Raw genomic sequence first — 18,809 nt, forward strand, 5'->3', positions numbered from 1 at the left:
TACACCTGTTTTTTGGTTTTCTGAGTTATATTTCAAGGCAATAACAACATAAAAAGAAAATTGATTGATAACACTGCTTAAATTGACATTAGTCTCACGAAGGATCCACTAAGCAAGGTATTTACACAAAAAACAAAAGACAAGTTAACTAACTACCTTAAAAGTCATCATAATCATGTAAAAAAATATAATCAATAAAAAATATACTAAATTTGTGTTATCTTTGTTCGAAAAAAAAACTAGAGAACGCTAGTCGATATTTAAATCAGGCGCTGTATGGTTTCAACATAAACCCATAGACTTAATTTTACCCTCAATGATGAAAAAACTGAGTACAAGGAACCAAATGTTAAAAATACTTTAGGACATCTGCTTATTGCTGACACGCTCTCACATTAGTTCGCGAAGATTGTATATCGTACCCGATATTTGAGAGAATTTTCTCTTGAAACTCTCAAATGACACGCATATTTTTAATAATGTGTACACTACCTTTAAGGACTCTAAATAGGTTTTACTAAATATTAATCAGGTTTATATGTGATTTTGACCAGCCATCTCTACCTATCTATATAATTTTCATTTTTTTGAGAATTTAAATTAATTGGTGAATTCTACATTACATTTAATATAACCTCAAATTAGTTTAAGTTTTATTCTTGAAAACTTACTACATAATTTCATCAATTCAGAATTAAATAACTAAATTCATTATATTTTATGTTGAGTAAAAAATGATTTAATTCAATTATATTAAAATTATATTAATTATATTAAAATATCATTAACTTTAACGAATAAGTTTAAATTTTTTCCAGTGTAAATTAAACAACAGTACAAGTCCCATCTACATAGACAACAATAATTACTTTTATGTCCTTTGCAATTGCACTTTTCCAATTTTCCTATCGCTGAGATCTCGACAGCTCATGGCCACCAAAAATTGAAAATTTTTTAACAACTTTTTATGGCTGCAGAATAAAATCAATTGAAGATGCAAAGGAATGTGATTTTCAGCATATGCAGCACAGATACGTTTTTGTCCCATGTGTAAAAGTGCCAACCAATATTCAATTTTCATGCCATTTAAGTTATTTTTCGCCATTAGCAATAATCTCTTGGACGGTATAGTATGCAGTCATATGTCTATAAAAATTTATTTGGTTTGAATTTATTGCAAATGATATTACCTTCCCTTTATTGCAATTTTCTTTTTACTATCCAGTAAACTTTATGCTGGGAAAGAATATAATACATATTTCCTTTATTTTTTGTTTTTAAAGAAAGTTTATTATAGTTTGTAACAAAAATTCTAAGGATTGAATCTTAATTTGATGAGGACATAACCATAACTGAATTAAAATATATAACTTTATTATAAATTATATTATTTTTTTATATATTATGTATAAATTTTTAAATTTAATTTAAAGTATGGAACTCTTTGGAACTTCTTTGGCAGTCTATCAGACTGTTCATCGGTGAAGACGTGAGACCTAAATTATATAAATTTGACGGAATAGATTTAGTCTTCATTCTTTTATACTAGGTGTTATTGCGAGATATGTGGTAGCAAAACGCCGAAATATTGCTGATTGAGGTACCATGAAATTGTCGTATTTCAAAAGCAATTAGATCTATATTGCATAGCTATTTCTGCACAATAGCTATGTGACACTCTTGAAACCTTCTTGAAATTTTGCGATTCGAAAGACAAACAAATCAATAATGTTTTTCACTGTTAGTAAAACAACACAGATTAAAACAACAACAACCTGAAACCATCTAAAAAAATTTTATTGAAATGAAAAACTCTTAAAGTCAAATTAATAATATTTTCCAAAATTTTCAAACATGTATCACATGTTTTCCATACTTTCGTTTTTAGTTTAAGTTAGTTTAGGCTAGGGTTAAGTAATCATACCAAATAGTTAGAACGCTTCAGACCAAATGGCAACATGTGTTAAAAGTATTTCTATATCTACAATTAGTTAGGTATCTATTTGCAGTGCTTACCACGACCTAAACAATTGCTCAGAGATATATTTTATATTAGCAAAACCAAAATGTTTGCTTCACATTTTTTTTTAGAGTTATATACTATTATTATATAAAGTCCATTTAATAATAATATTATTATTTAGTACGATTTAGCACTTTAGCGTAGATATCTAATATGGTCTCAATTTTTCTTTATATCAATAAGATATAAATACATTAACATAAGCGATTTATCATATTTATGATAGTCACTAGGTTGTTATTCAATCTGATTAAAATGAACAAAGTTTTAGATATGGGTTTCTTGGCTAAAGTTTTTTTCATACAGACTTCTTTCTAAACAGTATATCTTTAGGGATTTTCAGTATGTTTATATTTATGTCTCGCTTTCAACATTAAAAAAAACATCCTGTATATAATATTAGATTATATCATATTTAAACAATTTTTATGGAGTATTTATGAAATATAGTATAGATTGATTAAGTAAACTTTAGATTTTGAATATAATCAGATTTCTAATAATCAATTGTTTGAACGCAGAATCTTTTTCAATGGAGAATAATTTTGAAAAGTAGTAAATCACAACAATAAAATTTTATTACATATAATTAATTGAATTTTTGATTGAGAGTAGGATTGAGGATTTTTGAAAATATTTTTAGTGCTTAATTTTTTATAAATGATTTTTTGAGACTTAATGTACCACAGGTTGAACTCATACCCTGCCAAATTTGAAGCTCAGAGTCAGTGTTCATTAGCCAACTGACCCAAAGCCGTGTTTAACTTATATATTCGAACTTGGAGTAAATTTGCTGTGAAAATTGATCAACAAATTCACTCTTGATTAGTGTTATATTAGAATAAAATCATAAACCAGCTGTAGAATTGAGTAAATTAATTATGTTTTATTTTTAATTTTTAAATTTTAATATTATTTTTTTGTAAAGAGGTTATTTATTGCATTATTTCAGAATAATTTCTAATATAATTTCATATTTCAATTATTATAAAAATTCGTCCTTTTATTAATGTTTTCCAAGTAAAGCTTTTCCCCTCAAATAGTATATAATGCTGTAAGCGAACTCTACTTATTAGATATGAAACAATAACGTATTTAACATACTCTTCAGAGGGTTTCAAATATATTAAATACTTACTTCCACAACTTTCCTAATGATTTACTAAGTTCCGAGTTTTGTAGGTGAGGATATTGTTTTGACATAACACGTCGTGCTGCTTGTGCCCAAACCATAAAAGCATTCATTGGCCTTTTTATATGATCCTTTTTACGATCTGAAGGAACTCTAAAATAGAAAATATATGCATTATTTATTACTATACTATTAATTATAATAATCATCTTTATTAAAAGTTATGTTTATAAGCATTTTATGATCATATGTCGGAGCTGTAGTAATAAAAGAAAATGCTTAAATAAACTAATTTTTAGCTTATTAACGCATTTTGGGATTTTGATATAAGGATTTTGAAACACAAACTAAATATTTTCTGACTTTAACTTGAGATGAAAATTTCCGGAAAAGAATATATAGAATATTTTATGCGAAACCATTAAAAAGTTTACAGCTTCACAACAAAGTTTTGCTGTACCGAAGTGCAGTTAACGTTTTGCTGCAACACCAGACTGCACTCTCGAAATTTAATTGCAATAAGTATGACTGGAGCAAAAGTTTTACTTTTTAATTAATTATATGAGAATGAAAACTGATGCATAATTTATTTACAACTCAAACTGAAACTGAAACAAATTAATATTAGTAAAAAACTACTTAGGCTTAACCGATATAAATAATAAACAAAAATTTGTTTGAGTATATATCTGAACTTATCCGTACTTCATAAAAATTAACATAAACTTGAAAGGAGATGAAAATGAAAAAAAATCAGATGAAAACTTGTGCTGAGTTTAAAATTAAACCACAAAATTTTTTGGAATTTAAATCATTATAGTTCACATACCATTTTTCAGGGGCTGAAGTAAAGTTCACCAAATTTTTTATTCACAGAATTTAAAAATTCAGTTCGCCTTGTGCCTCTGCATGAGATTTTACTTTAAGGCTCATAAAAGTAGTAAAGCAAGGACTATAAAATTTTCTTTTACAATGTAAAATGTAGTTTTGCTTAAAGTTTTATAAAAACTTTACATGACAGTAGAGAATGTCGTAAATGTTAGATATTATGTGAGAAAATTTGTATAAAATACTTTCTGCAGCGAGAATGTTCAGGTACTGACAGTTTTTCTTTAAAGCGTAAGTAGTAAATTACTTTCACAAGTTTTATGCGTCACCTCAGCTGGTTGACATTGTTGAAATATATTATTTGTCCCCTTAAAAGGAATGCTTTTACTTTTGGTTGTTATTCTGATATTTTTTCCGCTACATACTTCACCATAAGTAATATAAAAAAATACTGTGTGGTCCTAAAAGGTGAAAATATTTATAATCCTTAGTTTAAATTGCAGTTTCTTTCATGGCATCAAGAATACGAAGGTTTAAACGGGTTAACTACCTTACCAAGCTAAGAGCCTAGTATTAATTAACTGGACTTGAGTCATTCTGTGAACTTGTAAAGAGCTCTCTGTGCTCAAATTCTAAAAAATATGCTTATTAAAAAATCTCTAGATAAGTTGTGAGTTAAATATTTGCCAAAAAATTCATTAAAACTATTTAAGACAGTCTAAGATCAGATTCTTGCACAAAATATATAGGCTATTAAAATATCCAGAAAAATTGTGATAAAACAATGCATTTGAGATGCCATCTCGACAAAATGGGCTTTTAGGCACTAGTATATGCAATTTCTGTGCAATACTATCTCGACAAAATGGGCTTTTTGGACACTAGTATCTGCAATTTCTGTGCAATACTATCTAGACAAAATGGGCTTTTAGACACTAGTATCTGCAATTTCTGTGCTATATGTATTGAAATGTCTGAACACATTATCTGTTAATGCAAAAATCTGAACAGTAGCACACTTGTTCATTTTAGGAACAGACTCGTTGCATTCCTTGCCATATTATTTCTCTTAGTTTAATTTTCTCTTTAAATGTTTGTATTTAATCTATTGTTTTTTATCGAGTCTTATTTCATCATCTGATATGAGGTTCTCTCCTAGATAGCCTTGACGATTTTTTCGTTTATGCATCAGTGCAAGACTAGAACCTAACACGTTTTCTGTAATCACATTCTCTTTTCTACAAGACAATACAATTTAAAGAACAAACGAAATCATCCAAGATGTTCAAATTCATTGAAAAGTTAAGAATCGGTAAAACACTAAGGAACTGGGTAAAGTGAATTATATAAAAAACATTATATATGCAATATACCGTAAGGCTTGCTCTTAAAGTTGTTGCAAACACGGAGGAGCTTACGCTCGAGAAGATGGTTTCCTTTCATTTGAGCAGAGCTGATTGCAGACACATCTTCAAACTAGCTTTTAAAGATTCTTGATCTAATGAATTGGTTTCCTTTGACACATATTTTATGTATATATATTCATCAACTTTCACTAGAGCCATTGCATCTACAATTTTATTTGACTGTAGCGCTTTCTAAAGTCGGTTTCGGCTTATTTAAAAATCTTCTTTTGCTTAATTCTCATCTTTTCTTTATGAGTATTTAGCAAGTAAATGTCTTTCATTGTTTATGGTTTTTCATTTAGACTGAAAAATTTTAACTGCAAGAAAAATCATTGTCATAAACATGAAAATCTCTACAATCTTGCAATATTTCCATTTTGTACTTTTTTATTTATAATTTTAGATTTGATTTTCCTACTCAGAAGTGGTTATTCCGGATGGTTGCGTTTGGGTTAAGGATTTTCTTCATTTTTTGTTTTTAAAATAATTTTAATTTTGTCTCAAAAAAAATTTTAAGAATTTCTGAAGGCAAGTGAACTCAAATTAAAAAAAAATTATATATAAAAGAAATTTAAATATGTTTAAAATGTGGTTATTAAACCGCAGTATTTAATTATTACAGAAAAATAAAAAATAATTAGTAAGGTTGGGTTATTTTCCGTAATGGTATAACGTATCATACCACTTATTCTTATGGTACTCCGTTTTCAGAATATGCTTTCTTGTTATGAAAATATATTTCTTAAAGAATAAAATTTTTAAAAGGAATCTATTTAAGACTGCTTTCGTTAGGTTAATCTATCTTCGACCTTCACAATTGTACCATTACTTCTGGCGCATGAACTGACTTGAAATAAGTTTTTGTGAGCCGGAATTCGAACTTAGAACACTGATACTTGATATGAAAAGTTTTTCATACAATTGTTATATAAACTGATTAAGTATGTGACTGAATTACTTAATCAGAACTGAATTTACAACTGCTATGAAGAGGATTAAGTAGCGCTACCTTTTGGAACATCAAAAAATTAAACTAGCGCTTAAGGTAAAATACTTCAAATATAAATACTGAGATACTGAGTCTGTATAAAGAGGCTATAAGTCTGTCAAGCCAAACTCTATTGAAATATCGTCAAACTCTGCAGAACACTACACTCGTACTTAAAACCAAATTTTAATCCGCCTTTTTCCCTTAAGCTGTACTAGTGCGAAAGGCTTAAATAATATTTATTGAGGAATGGAAAGTTTTATGGTAGCTTTGTGCGCCATAAATATTTTGGCTTAATAGCTTAGAGAGACAAGCAAGATGCTAACATAGCATCTTTGCCTGTTTATTGATTAAATTGATTTAGACACTTCTTCCACTCAGTTGTAATTTTGTAGTGAAATTAAAAGTACTATTTTTTATTTATTTTGGAATTAATTAAATTATTTCTAAAATATAGCCAAATCCTATATATAATTTTTTTGTTAGGTATGCTTTTAATCTCTGCTTATTGCAATGCAAATAATGAGCTTGAAAAACAATTTAAAAGTGCAACAAAATAATGAAAGCCAAAACGAAATTCCATTCTGTCATAAATCAAAAAACAACAAACTTTCCGTTCTAACACTCACCACGACGACGTCAACAAATTGTTGGTGTGCCCGGAGCAGAAGATACAATGGAATTGCGGTAGGAGTAAGTTTGCAACAATGCGAAAAGTAGTAAATGCGATTTTATAGTTACAATGAGAAACTTTTCACAGAAAGTAGAAATGCAATTGTATCCTTAATAAAGAACGACTGAGTCCTCGACGGAGTCGAATACTATCAGAATGCAAGGCTGTAGTAATGTACTGCGTAACTGCATGGCAGGCACGTGTATTTGCCACACCAATCGGTATAGTCTGGCCGTTATACTTTGTACTGGTGCCCACCAGCAGAGATTGCAATTTAATTCCAAGTTTTTGAAACTTAAGCACACTTTTCCATTTTCCATAAAATACAAAATAATTGAATTTCTCGTGAAGACTTTCCTACTTTCTGGGAGATTTGTAGCTAGAAAAATGTTATAAATAAGAGTGTGAGGCTGCAACAAAGTGGCAATGATAATAATTATGCGCCAACAAACTCGTAACTGACAACTTAAGTGGCAGTAATTAAAATTTTAATTACGACAAGCGCACTTCACAAGAGTTTTTCAAATCTGAAACAACAAAATCCGAGCATGTCTATTATGATTCTGCTAAACACTTCATGCGGTGTGGGAGGGAAAAAAATTGGCGGTAGTATCTAGTATACATTATGGCACAGATTATTTGGCGATTTTGTTATCTACTCAAGTTGTTGCCAAAATTTGTTGACACTCTTAACAGAACTTGGTTTATTATTCAATTAAAAATTCAAGCAAAAGAAATCAGCATTTTTTTTCATCTGAACCGCCTTAATTAAATTTTTAATAAAATAAAAAATATCATAAAAAGGTTTTTAGAACAGTAGTGAACTACAACAACAAAAATTCATTTTATATTATTTTAATTAATTGAATTTTTGGCTGACCATACAGCTGTTTCGAGTATTGCAAAAGCTGTAACGAGTATTTCCTGTTTAGGTAAGAAATTAGTATTATCTCATATACATATGTACATATTTAAAGTATATATATGTATAAGTAGACTACTTAAGAATGTTATTTGCAGATAATCTTTACTATGCTACTATTCCGAAGACAATATGATACTGCGTCAGAAATCATTTGTCAATTACTTGTACCGAATCAAGTACTTCAAGTTATCATTTAATGAGCTTTGCTCATCTTAAATGTGCTGTCAAAATAATACAAAGCAAAAAAAAAATAAAAAAAAGATATCCCCCGTTTGAAGTAATAATACGAAAAGCAGCAAGCGCAAAGTAACAATATTCAGAACTGCATAACACATCACTTGATACTGATTAGCACGATCTGAAGCGTAGAGGATGCCATAAAAGATATTTTCGCTGCATTTTATTTTCATATTCAACTCAAATGTGTGCAATATTCCGATTCGTATGAGTCCGCAATGCACTTGTGTCATGTGTCAATTACCAACCAAAGATACTCTGCTGATACATTAAATATGAAAACTGTTTCTTATGAGTATCTGCAAGATAGGAGTAAAATTTATGTGCACCAATAATATTAAGTAAGAAAGGGAGAAATACTCATGCACCAAAATGCGCAACGGAAGATACTTATTGCATTTAATCACTCTCGGTTATATTATAGAATTTTTATCTTTTAATAAGAGATTTTAAGTGTAATTGACTGCATACTAAGAACATTTTGATAATTTTAAGAATTTCATTTGTTATATGCTGGTATTTGATTACGAAATTTATTTCAACATTCAATTTGAAAAATTCCAGCACAGATACATGTTGTCCCCAAGGCAAATAATAATTCGATGCGAAAGCATGTAAGTGTACGTGCATCTCAAAGTGTTCAGTGCTTCAGTGCGAGCTTGCGAAGTAGCTCGAATGTCTCTACGACTTCTCGAATTCAGTAAAAATTGAAACACGCAACGTTGTAGATTGCCAAAATTCTGCTTTTGTCTGGTTTTAACTTTTACACAGGAGTACGTTTCAGTTAGGAAAATTAGTATTTGTTAGCTAAGCATAACATGAAATTCAAATACGATGAAAGTGCAAAACTGCTTCCAGTATCTCAGAAGAGTTGACGTAAACCAATACATTTGCTATGACTTAATGTGATGAAAGTGTTAACTACCAGAGGGAATATTTACAATGGTTTCAAGAATAAACTTAGTCAGCTACTTTAAGTCTGTAATAGAGCAAAGATGAAAATACTCAGTCAGCAACTTTGAAATAACAAATGAAAACTTTGTCAGGCTTAAATTTAATTTAAATTCATATTATTTTATTTCTTAATATTTGTATTCAAAGAAATTCTATAATTAAAACTTTATACATTAAAAATATAATACCACCTGCTAGGCTTGCTTACACTCAGAAAAATAATTTGATTGATTTAAACAAATTTAAACTAAATCTCAGGTCAAAATGTTCTGACTCGACGTCTCATGTTGGTTCAACCATACCACATCTTAGCTTTCATATCTACATGAGTTAAAATTTTTCTAACAAAATGATCAGGTTAATTGTACTAGTGTATGGTTAGGACGTACTTTTTTGAGTGTACAAGCCACATTTTCTTATCACATTTATTTTTATAATATAGAGGGATTTTACACTATTTATTATGTACTAAATACTGTCAATCTTTATTTCTATTATTTTATAATATTAGGGGACTTTGCACTATTGTGCCCCTTTAAGAACTCCGAGTTCCTTCTCCAACTCGAGCTACCTCTATAAATTTCAATATTAAAAATATATTTTAAAAAAATATTTTTCACATAATGTAGTATGTCTACCTAAGTACATTTACATCGCTAACAGGCAAACTCTATGTACGTATTTTGAGACTATATTATCTTACCTAATAAATCTGCAAGTTCTATTAAAGTAATTGACCAGTTTTTTAAAGTAAAACTTCAATAAACAGTACTCTTTTAGAATCCCTGTAATGGTTCTTAAATTTTTTTTTTAATTAATTGTGTACAATCACTAAATCGATTTAAGTGAAAAGTTTTTATAAGCGATATTGATTCTGCTAGCCCTTACAGAATATCCTAGTTTCTTCTTTTTTTGTGAATGGGTAAAAAAAATATCCACTCTCAAGCCAGATAATAGCATAATCGTTCCGAGTCTACAAACAACGAGTTCATAATTTCATTGCCGAAAATTCCAACGTGACCTAGAAATATATCTGACTGTTTTAAGTAACCATATACAGCTATTCAATGTGGAATCAATTTTGAAATAATCTAAAGAGAATTAAGATTATGGTAAAATGAGATTATATGATTCTAGTACTTGCGTTTAAAATCAAAGTACAAACATCTGTCCATCGCATAAACTTTTGCCTGAAAGGTACTTGTGTTTTCACATAGTGTTACCGAGTATTTCAGACTAGGTCAATAAATATCTGGTTTAACTCTACCTTTAGTAAAGTAACTAAAGTCCGTATACCAAGCCAGCTCGGTTGAATTTATTTATAACAAATCTGTTCTTAAAGCAGAACATATATGGAACAAGTGGATAAAGTATATACAAAACAACTTCTAATCGAACTATTAAACATTCCATCTATGGTATTAAACGAATACCATTGATCATGATAGTAACTTAGGTCTTTAACTTCAAATACAAAATACAATATGAATGGCTTTTACTATTAAAAACATTACAAGTAAGAGAAATTAAATTAAGAAATAATATTATTTATTTTTAGAAATTAAGAGAATTTCCAAAGTAACAACCAGTTGAATAACGAGGAACACCAGAACAATATAGACCCATGCATGCAGGGCAACACTAACACATGTAACTAATATTTATAAGTATTAATAAAATAAAATATTTTTCAATATCTAAAAATTATAAAATAGTGTGCGTTACATTTTTAAAAACTAAAAAAATTATTTTTTAATTAAAAATCTTTTAACTTGCATTTTAAAATTTTTATAATAGAGTTAGTTTCAAAATTTCTTTGTGAAAAAAAAAATTTAAATTGAACGTGTAAGAAATAGTAGACACAATGCCAAGGAAGGGTCAGTTTACTTGTTTATTTTTTTATTAATAACATTATTAATAACAATAATAATAATATCTTATATCTAATATTCTTTAATTACTTTTTTTAGTGGTCAAATCTATACCAATAGCTGCTTATGTAGGGCTCGTTGAAAACATTAATAGTCTACCGCAAGATCTTAAGAAAATCGTTAATGAAGTGGAAAGTGGAAAGCGAATAATTGTTGACAACGACGGGGATTATATACAAATTCCAAACTGCGGAAAGGTAGATTTAATCATTTTTTTTAATAAACAATTTGAGACAATATAAATTCTTTTTATAACATATTTTAGAGATCTGCACAAAAAAAAGTTATCGAGCAGGAGCAGCCACTACAGGAACCACCAACACCAACCCCATTGAATAAATTGCCTGTTTTATGTTCCGTACTGCTAACTTGCATCGTTATAGTAATTATTTTGTATCTCTACTGAAACGATATTAAGTTGGATCTTCAGAAGCGTCTATTCTTGATGGGTTATAAGAAAATCGTTTTCACACAGAAGCAACGACTAGAACCACCAAATCGGATGACTATTAACTGCCTGTTGCGTATTGTGTAATGGCGATTTTCTAATGTAGCGATGTGAAGTTAGGACTTCAATAAATCATGCGATTAGTTTTTTGTTATACTTTAGGATGACTATTACTTGCCTGTAGTGTATTGGATGATGGCGATTTTCTAAAAAAACGATGTGAAGTTAGGACTTCAATACATCTTCTCGCGACTAGTTTTTTGATATACGTTGATAAATATATTTTATACTAATTGAGTAAATATGCAATAATAAATAAGCATTTCAATAGCATAAATAAAAAAAAAAGAAGTTTTTTTATCATTAGTTCATATGGATTCAGTTTTAGTTGCTACACAAAACTATTTGCACGCATACGCCCATACCTTTATCATCGGTCAATCACATTTTTGAGTGAGCGTAGGGGTTGGAGTGAGACTATGGACTCTACTTTCATTTTGAAATATAACTTTCAATGCACTTGTAGAATATGTATGTCGCCTCATGTTTCCAACCTTGCCCATATCAATGACTATCACCCACTAAAAAAAGAGAATGAAATTGGCAAGTACATCAGTGCAATGAAATGTACAACCATGAGGAAGTAAAGGTTCTAGTAAATTGAATTTTTTTTTTCAGACTCTTCATCGATTTATTGTCCGCTATAAATTTTTTTTAAAATCCTTAATTTTTACTGCTTTTTGATAACATTTTTATACAGATAACAACTCTAAAATAAAAATCATTAAAAGAATTATTTGACTTTATATACCATATGTACGTGTATATCCATTTTATCACTTTAATTGCCATTATCCTGTAGCGTATAAGCATTTTATTTGTGTTAGTCTTTCAGAGACTTAATGTCGAATTATACATTCATCAAACAGAATTGTTCATGTGTCATGCATTAAGTATCCTTTCACGCCACTTTTGTTCATTGATTTGATTTACTGCTTATATCATCTGAGGCTTGAAACGCTTGAAGTAGGCGTCTCAAATTATAATAGATACTCAAACAAATTCACTTTTATGCATATATAGATACTTATGTATATGCGCATGTATGTATGTGTATATAATATATAAATATAAATATAAATAAAAACTGTATCAATATAGCCGCATGAACCTCTGCACCATTCAGACTGTTTTTGTACTCTTTGAGTTTGTTCACAATATGATAATGTTTGCTTAGGATAAACAATTCAATATGGGCAGAATAAAGTGAATTTACCGTTTTTCACGCTGTCAATTCAGAGGCTTTCTCTTCGCTTCAATATTTCCCATCGCTACTCGATTTTTTATATCTTTCGTATATGTAAACTGTCGAAACTTGTCTTTTTTTGTATCTTTTATATTTGATTTCTGCTTGGATAAGTGATTGATGTACTCTTGTCTGCTTGTAGGAGTGTGAAATTTTTATTTGCTCAGTTAACCAAGCAAATAAAACGAAAATATTTATTACTGTTTACTCTTGTATGTTAAAATAAAACAGAATTGAAATTTAATACTTTAATTACAAAATAATTTATATATGAATTATTTTAAATTACAAAAATGTGTTTTAATCTAAAAATTTTCTCTAATCCACAATCAAATTAAATATTCAAAACAAAAAAAATTGAACTTGCATTTAAAAGTAAGCCTAAATGTGATTATATTTAGTTTACATATAAAATTAATATTCTGTTATGTTAATCTTAAATAATTGTAATAAAATTTTATAAATACAAAATAATATACATACAAACATATCAACACATATATGAAGACTCGCATGTTCTTCTTCTTATTTGACACTAGAGTGAGAACCTTGGTCTCCCTAAGAAGGTTGCGTAGCGGTAAAATTTTTCCGATGCAAATTTGCTGGCCTTGCGTTCAACACACAATCTGGAGCGCGAGATCTCCTTATTTGCTAACCTCGAGATAGGATTGATGTTTAGTAGTTAGAGCATTTACGCTCAACTATATATTTTCAGGTTCTATCGCATGTTATGTAAATTAATATTTTAAAGGTTAGAGAGAAACTTTCTAGAGCAACAATCATCATAAGTCAAATTTTGTTAGTTCAAGAGAGGTGTCTAACCAGTAAATAAAATAAACAAAAATTTAACTTTAGAAATTCATACCTTAAAAAATGATACTCGATCTACAAAGATGTTTGACAACAGAGATGTTCGATCAACAGGAGTTTTCGATTAGCGGTGTTATCCGATTGACAGTGGTATTTGAACAAGGATTTCGATCAATAAAAATGTCCGATTAATAAATGGATCCAATCACTATGGATGTCTGAACAATTAAGAAATCAAATGATCAACAGGGGTGTCCGATCAAAAGAAATGTCTGATCAGCAGGGCTTATTTATAATTAACAGAGAAGTACAAGAAATCATAAGTAGTATACAATCAACTAGGAAATTCGATCAATAACTATCAGATCAACAGAAGTGGCCGATCATCAGAGACTATCCGATCAACATCGGTTTCTGAGCACCATGGGCCAATATGGGTATCCGATCAATATAGGTGTCCAATAATAAGGGTGTCCGATCAATAAAGTTGTCCGATCAACAAGGATGTCCGATTTACAGGTGCAACTCATCAACAGAGATATTTGATCAACAGGCGTGTCCGATCAACATGGGTATTCGATAAACAGGAGCGTTCTATCAACAAGGCCGATGAATCATCAGAGGTTGTTTGTTCAACAGAGTTTGTTCGATCAACACAAATTGTCCAATCAATATTTGTGTACGATTAGTAGGGATGTTCGAACTACAGGGATATCCAATCAACAAACGTGTTCGACCAACGGGGCGTCCGAACAACAGGGGCGTTCGATCCATGGTATCTAATTCAAATGGATGTTCAATTAACTGGGGTGTCCAATCAAGAGGAGTGTCCATTAGAAGATTTTCGGTCTATAAATAAATGCATATATATAAACGATGTTTAAAGAGTTATTTGTTGAGCCGGGCAAAAGATAGCATACACGTGTATTTAGTAAGCTCGAACAAACATGTATGAAGACAGCCACCCTATTTATTACTTTTGTATACAATTGCGCAAGAATATCATAAACTTCATCAAATTCCAATTGATTCCAATTAAATTGGCAATAGTGAAATGCTTGTACGTGTAAATCTTTACGAATACTTGAAGTAAACCAATTAATGTAATTATCGAAGCAAAATTCAAACAGAGTAACGCTAATGTTCATATCTGTGCTCGATTAAGAAAAAAGTGACTTCAATATCTGATTTAAGTACTTTACTAAATGGTGATTAGATTTTTTTTGAATTCAAATTTATTTTTCAAACATTCTTAAGTATCTATTACCATTGTTCTTTTTCAGTAATATTTAATTGTAGAATAATTTACAAATATTTGCCAACTATTTCTTAGATCTAATGTTGAGCAATTTTTATTTTCACTCCTAAAATAATTAAACCTCCTTTTGTGCCGCATAAATTATTTATTATTTCCTAGAAAGTTTTATTTGTCATAAAATACATGTACTCAAATCTCCGAGTTTTATGCTCATAAAAGATTCAGTTTGAAGTACTTTTCACCACTGATGCAATTTATTTTAATTATTTATTTAAATATTGTATTTCAATGAAAAGATAGATGACTAACAAAGTCCAAAAGTGAAGAGCACTAAAATATTTGCGTTTCAACCAAATTCTCTTATCATCCAACGGCAGTGCAGAAGTCCAAATGTAAATAAAATTTTAAACTAGAAAACGAGAAGTTGTTAGCAACTTCTAAGCACCGCAATGACCTTCTGATACTGGATGACATTCGTAGAAATGCAATATTTCAACCGAATTCGGAGGCTACGGAAAAAAGTAGTACGCAATCTGAAAACAAACTGGCGTGGGAAACTGAAATTGTAGCGATTCTGTGTAGTACCGCGTTTTTATTTTTGTCAAATAATGTCGCTACTCAAACGCCTGCCGCTGCGCCCAGCTCACAGCATCTCACATCTCAGTGCCTCTGTATCTTTTTATGCGTTTGTTAATGTTTTTCTTTAAACTGCATTTGCATGAAAATTAATTTGTTTGCTGAGAGAAAACATCGAACGTCGAAAGGTGCTAATTACGCGTATTTGTTGCAATAAAAACTGTATTTTTACACATTTAGCATTTCACATTGTGCCTGAGACATGAATAGAATAATTTCAGAAATATTTACCATGGCTCATTTGAACTTCGTAACATTTTCACATTTCAATAAGTGCAATAAAACGATGGGAAAACTTACATTGCAAGTGAAAATACACAATGATAAGATTAAAGACTGTGAATTAATGTATAAAAGCTTTCTAATTAATGGAGTTTACGATTTTCTTATAATAGTTGGAGATGTTAAAAATCTATTTTTATGGCAAATATAGTAAAACATGTAAATTTTGTATATAATCATGCAATTTATTATTAAATTCAAAACGAAAATGTATTCAGTTGATCATATCAAGTTCATCTCGATTCTTGTGAAAGCTCACAAAAGCCCAAGAAATAGGAAGCAGATAGCACAAAAATAATAATGAATAACTAAAATTGTTATATTATAATATAATCTGAACGGATCCACTAAAGATCGTCAGTATAACCTAACGTAACCTATTATAATATTAAAAACTTAAGTTAGATTAGATTATACCGACGATCGCAGTGGGATCCACTTAGGCCCTTAGCTCCATTATGCTACCTATTGTAAAAAAACTTACTATCTATAAATAAAAATAAATATTGTCTATAAACTGCGTAGACAGTATTAACATATTAACTACAGTAAAAGCTATATAAAGCGAAAATAACTCTGTCCTTTAAAATAACGTATTTTGATTCATTGTACTTTACGGTAATCAATATATTTGTTTCAAAAAATAGGAACGAAATAATTTGCAGTCTAAACAAATTATATAGAAACTATAAACTAATTAAATAGAAATTTGAATATTTCCTAAGACCACTGATGATGACTACTTGACAATACTCGAAACAGCGTTGTATAGTCAGCCAAATTTCAATAAATTAACTAAAATTTTTGTTGTTGTCTTTTTATGTCTATTCGAACCCTACTAACTTTTAAAAAAAAATTCTTTGAAATTTTAAAATTTACTTATAATAACAGTTTTTATTACACGGAGAACTAACTGGCTGACATGTTTTAAACAATATATGTATATCCATGTCCTCTAAGCTACTATAGAGCGCATAAACCATTAGTGAAAATTACATACATACCGAAGATGATTGCTTATTATAAGCCGAGTTCATAAGCAAACCTTTCCTGGACTTATCTTAGCTTCACATTAATTTTGGTCTTTAATAAAGCGACATTCATAAAATACCTCCTGTACAAAAAAAGTTCAGTCTAGAATTTCCTGACCACTTCAAAACGGTTACTACCGATGCTATATTCTTCCACTATTTCACGCGCCAAAATCCGTAAAAAATGGATAAATCAAATCATTTGCTATAATAGCGATGGACTTTATACCGACTTCTTGTCATCAAATTTGCGTTTTCTAATTTTTCTTTTAATTGGTTATTGTGAAACTTGAAATAAAATATTACAATAATATGACAAAGTTCTCGGACTTTTTTTCGTTAGTCAAAACCTTATGCATACAGTCCTCACTAAGACCACTTTAAGATTTCAATCTTCAAATATTCGTCCAACATCGTCAGTGTATAAAGACAACCTACTGGTTTCGGGGTATCTTCATATAAAAATTCTTATTTAACTAACATACAACTAGCTTGGTGAAATAAATAGCACTTTTTGAAAGACAGACTGCCATATTATCTTTCGTCTACGACATTCTAGTGCACATCTAATATTATATATATAAGTTCATCCTTACCCATGGTACTCAAGTTTAGGGAATCATATTCTCAAATATCTGTCCAGCATCATCAGCATATGCCTTAAAGACGTTATGTGTTGTATTCAATATATAGTAATATATAGCGATATAGTAATAGCGATGGATATATTTCGGGATATTTTCACATATAGTTTTCTTTCTCTTTTGTCCACTTTTGAAAGTTTAATTCAACCACACTTCTTGCTAGGAGGGTTACCGCGGGTACGACCTCTACCATACTATTGAATATACATATAATGTACAGATAAACATTTAAAAAAATTATTAAAAGAATATAATATTTTTGATCCGTTTTTGAATATTTAAACAATTTACTTTTAATCACCTCGTTTTTGCTTTAAGTCCTTAAATTGTATAAATTAAAATTTATGCACATTTTGTTTAAATCAAATTTAATACTCCAAGTCATTTCAAGTAGTTTTAATGGCCACGTGTCTCATAAAATTTAAATAAAAATAATATTTACTTCATTAAAAACACATAAAAGAGATTTGGGTTTTTAATAGCACAAAATACTGGGTTTTGAAACCTCAGATGATAAGGAAACCATTAACTGTCAAACAAGAAAGAAAAATAAAAAAATGTGAAAAAAAATAAAAATTTGAAAATATACACAAAATATACACACACCCTATAAAAATACAAATTTAGCGTGTATTACATGAAAACAATGTCAACACTGAGATACGTAATTTAGCTATAGTCAAAGCATAAAAACAAATGTCCTTTGCAGTAGACGTGCTTTACCGCGCAATGACACCCCGCCAGGATCAGACTTTGATGTTAAAAACGTTTTCATTGACTTTTAAGCACATTCACGCTTCGTTACACGAACAATGGCAACGGCAGAATAAATGGGCCAATACCAGACATTGACATAGAACCTAAGTGCGGGGCCGAGCACCCAAAGGGCACATGTTTCACCTGCCAGAGTTGGCTATGTCACTTAGCCAGGGTTTCCATTATTATGTTATTTTCTTGCATATCGCATAAATATTGATTTTGGCATGTCAAAAGTTATTCTTGTTGGTGCTGGTACTGGTCCTGGTGCTGGTGCTGGTGCTGGTGGTACATGCTTTGTGGATGCTGTTGGCTGTATGTATTTAACATAACTGAATTTCCATGTTTATGTGGTGCCAGGAGCAACTCAGAATGTAAAATAAAATTCTGCATCAAACATAAAATGGAAATCATTCTGCAACAGTTTATGTCGTCATGTTCGTGGTCAGTTTGTGATTGTATAAAAAGTTTTTTCCATTGGAGTGTAGGTATCCTTGAATGTACGCAATATTGTTTTTTAATCGTTTCCTGCTTTTTTTTT

General features: G+C 29.8%; 2 protein-coding genes across 2 annotated transcripts in view; one reads left to right on the plus strand and one right to left on the minus strand.

Moving 5' to 3' along the window:
• LOC119684995 (transcription factor Sox-8) overlaps positions 1 to 18,809 on the minus strand; it is a 43,545-nt gene that overhangs the window by 7,552 nt on the left and 17,184 nt on the right. Inside the window, exon 2 of the mRNA XM_038099160.1 lies at positions 3,162 to 3,308. Coding sequence (XP_037955088.1) covers positions 3,162 to 3,308 — 147 coding nt within the window. The remainder of the gene's footprint in view (positions 1 to 3,161; positions 3,309 to 18,809) is intronic.
• Positions 10,951 to 11,571, plus strand: LOC119684996. The gene is made up of 3 exons (XM_038099161.1): positions 10,951 to 11,043; positions 11,137 to 11,294; positions 11,363 to 11,571. The coding sequence occupies exons 1-3, from the start codon at positions 11,031 to 11,033 to the stop codon at positions 11,501 to 11,503; spliced, it is 312 nt and encodes a 103-aa protein (XP_037955089.1). The 5' UTR covers positions 10,951 to 11,030; the 3' UTR covers positions 11,504 to 11,571.

Source organism: Teleopsis dalmanni, chromosome 2, assembly GCF_002237135.1.
Source record: "Teleopsis dalmanni isolate 2A chromosome 2, ASM223713v2, whole genome shotgun sequence".
Classification (NCBI taxonomy): Eukaryota; Metazoa; Arthropoda; class Insecta; order Diptera; family Diopsidae; genus Teleopsis; species Teleopsis dalmanni.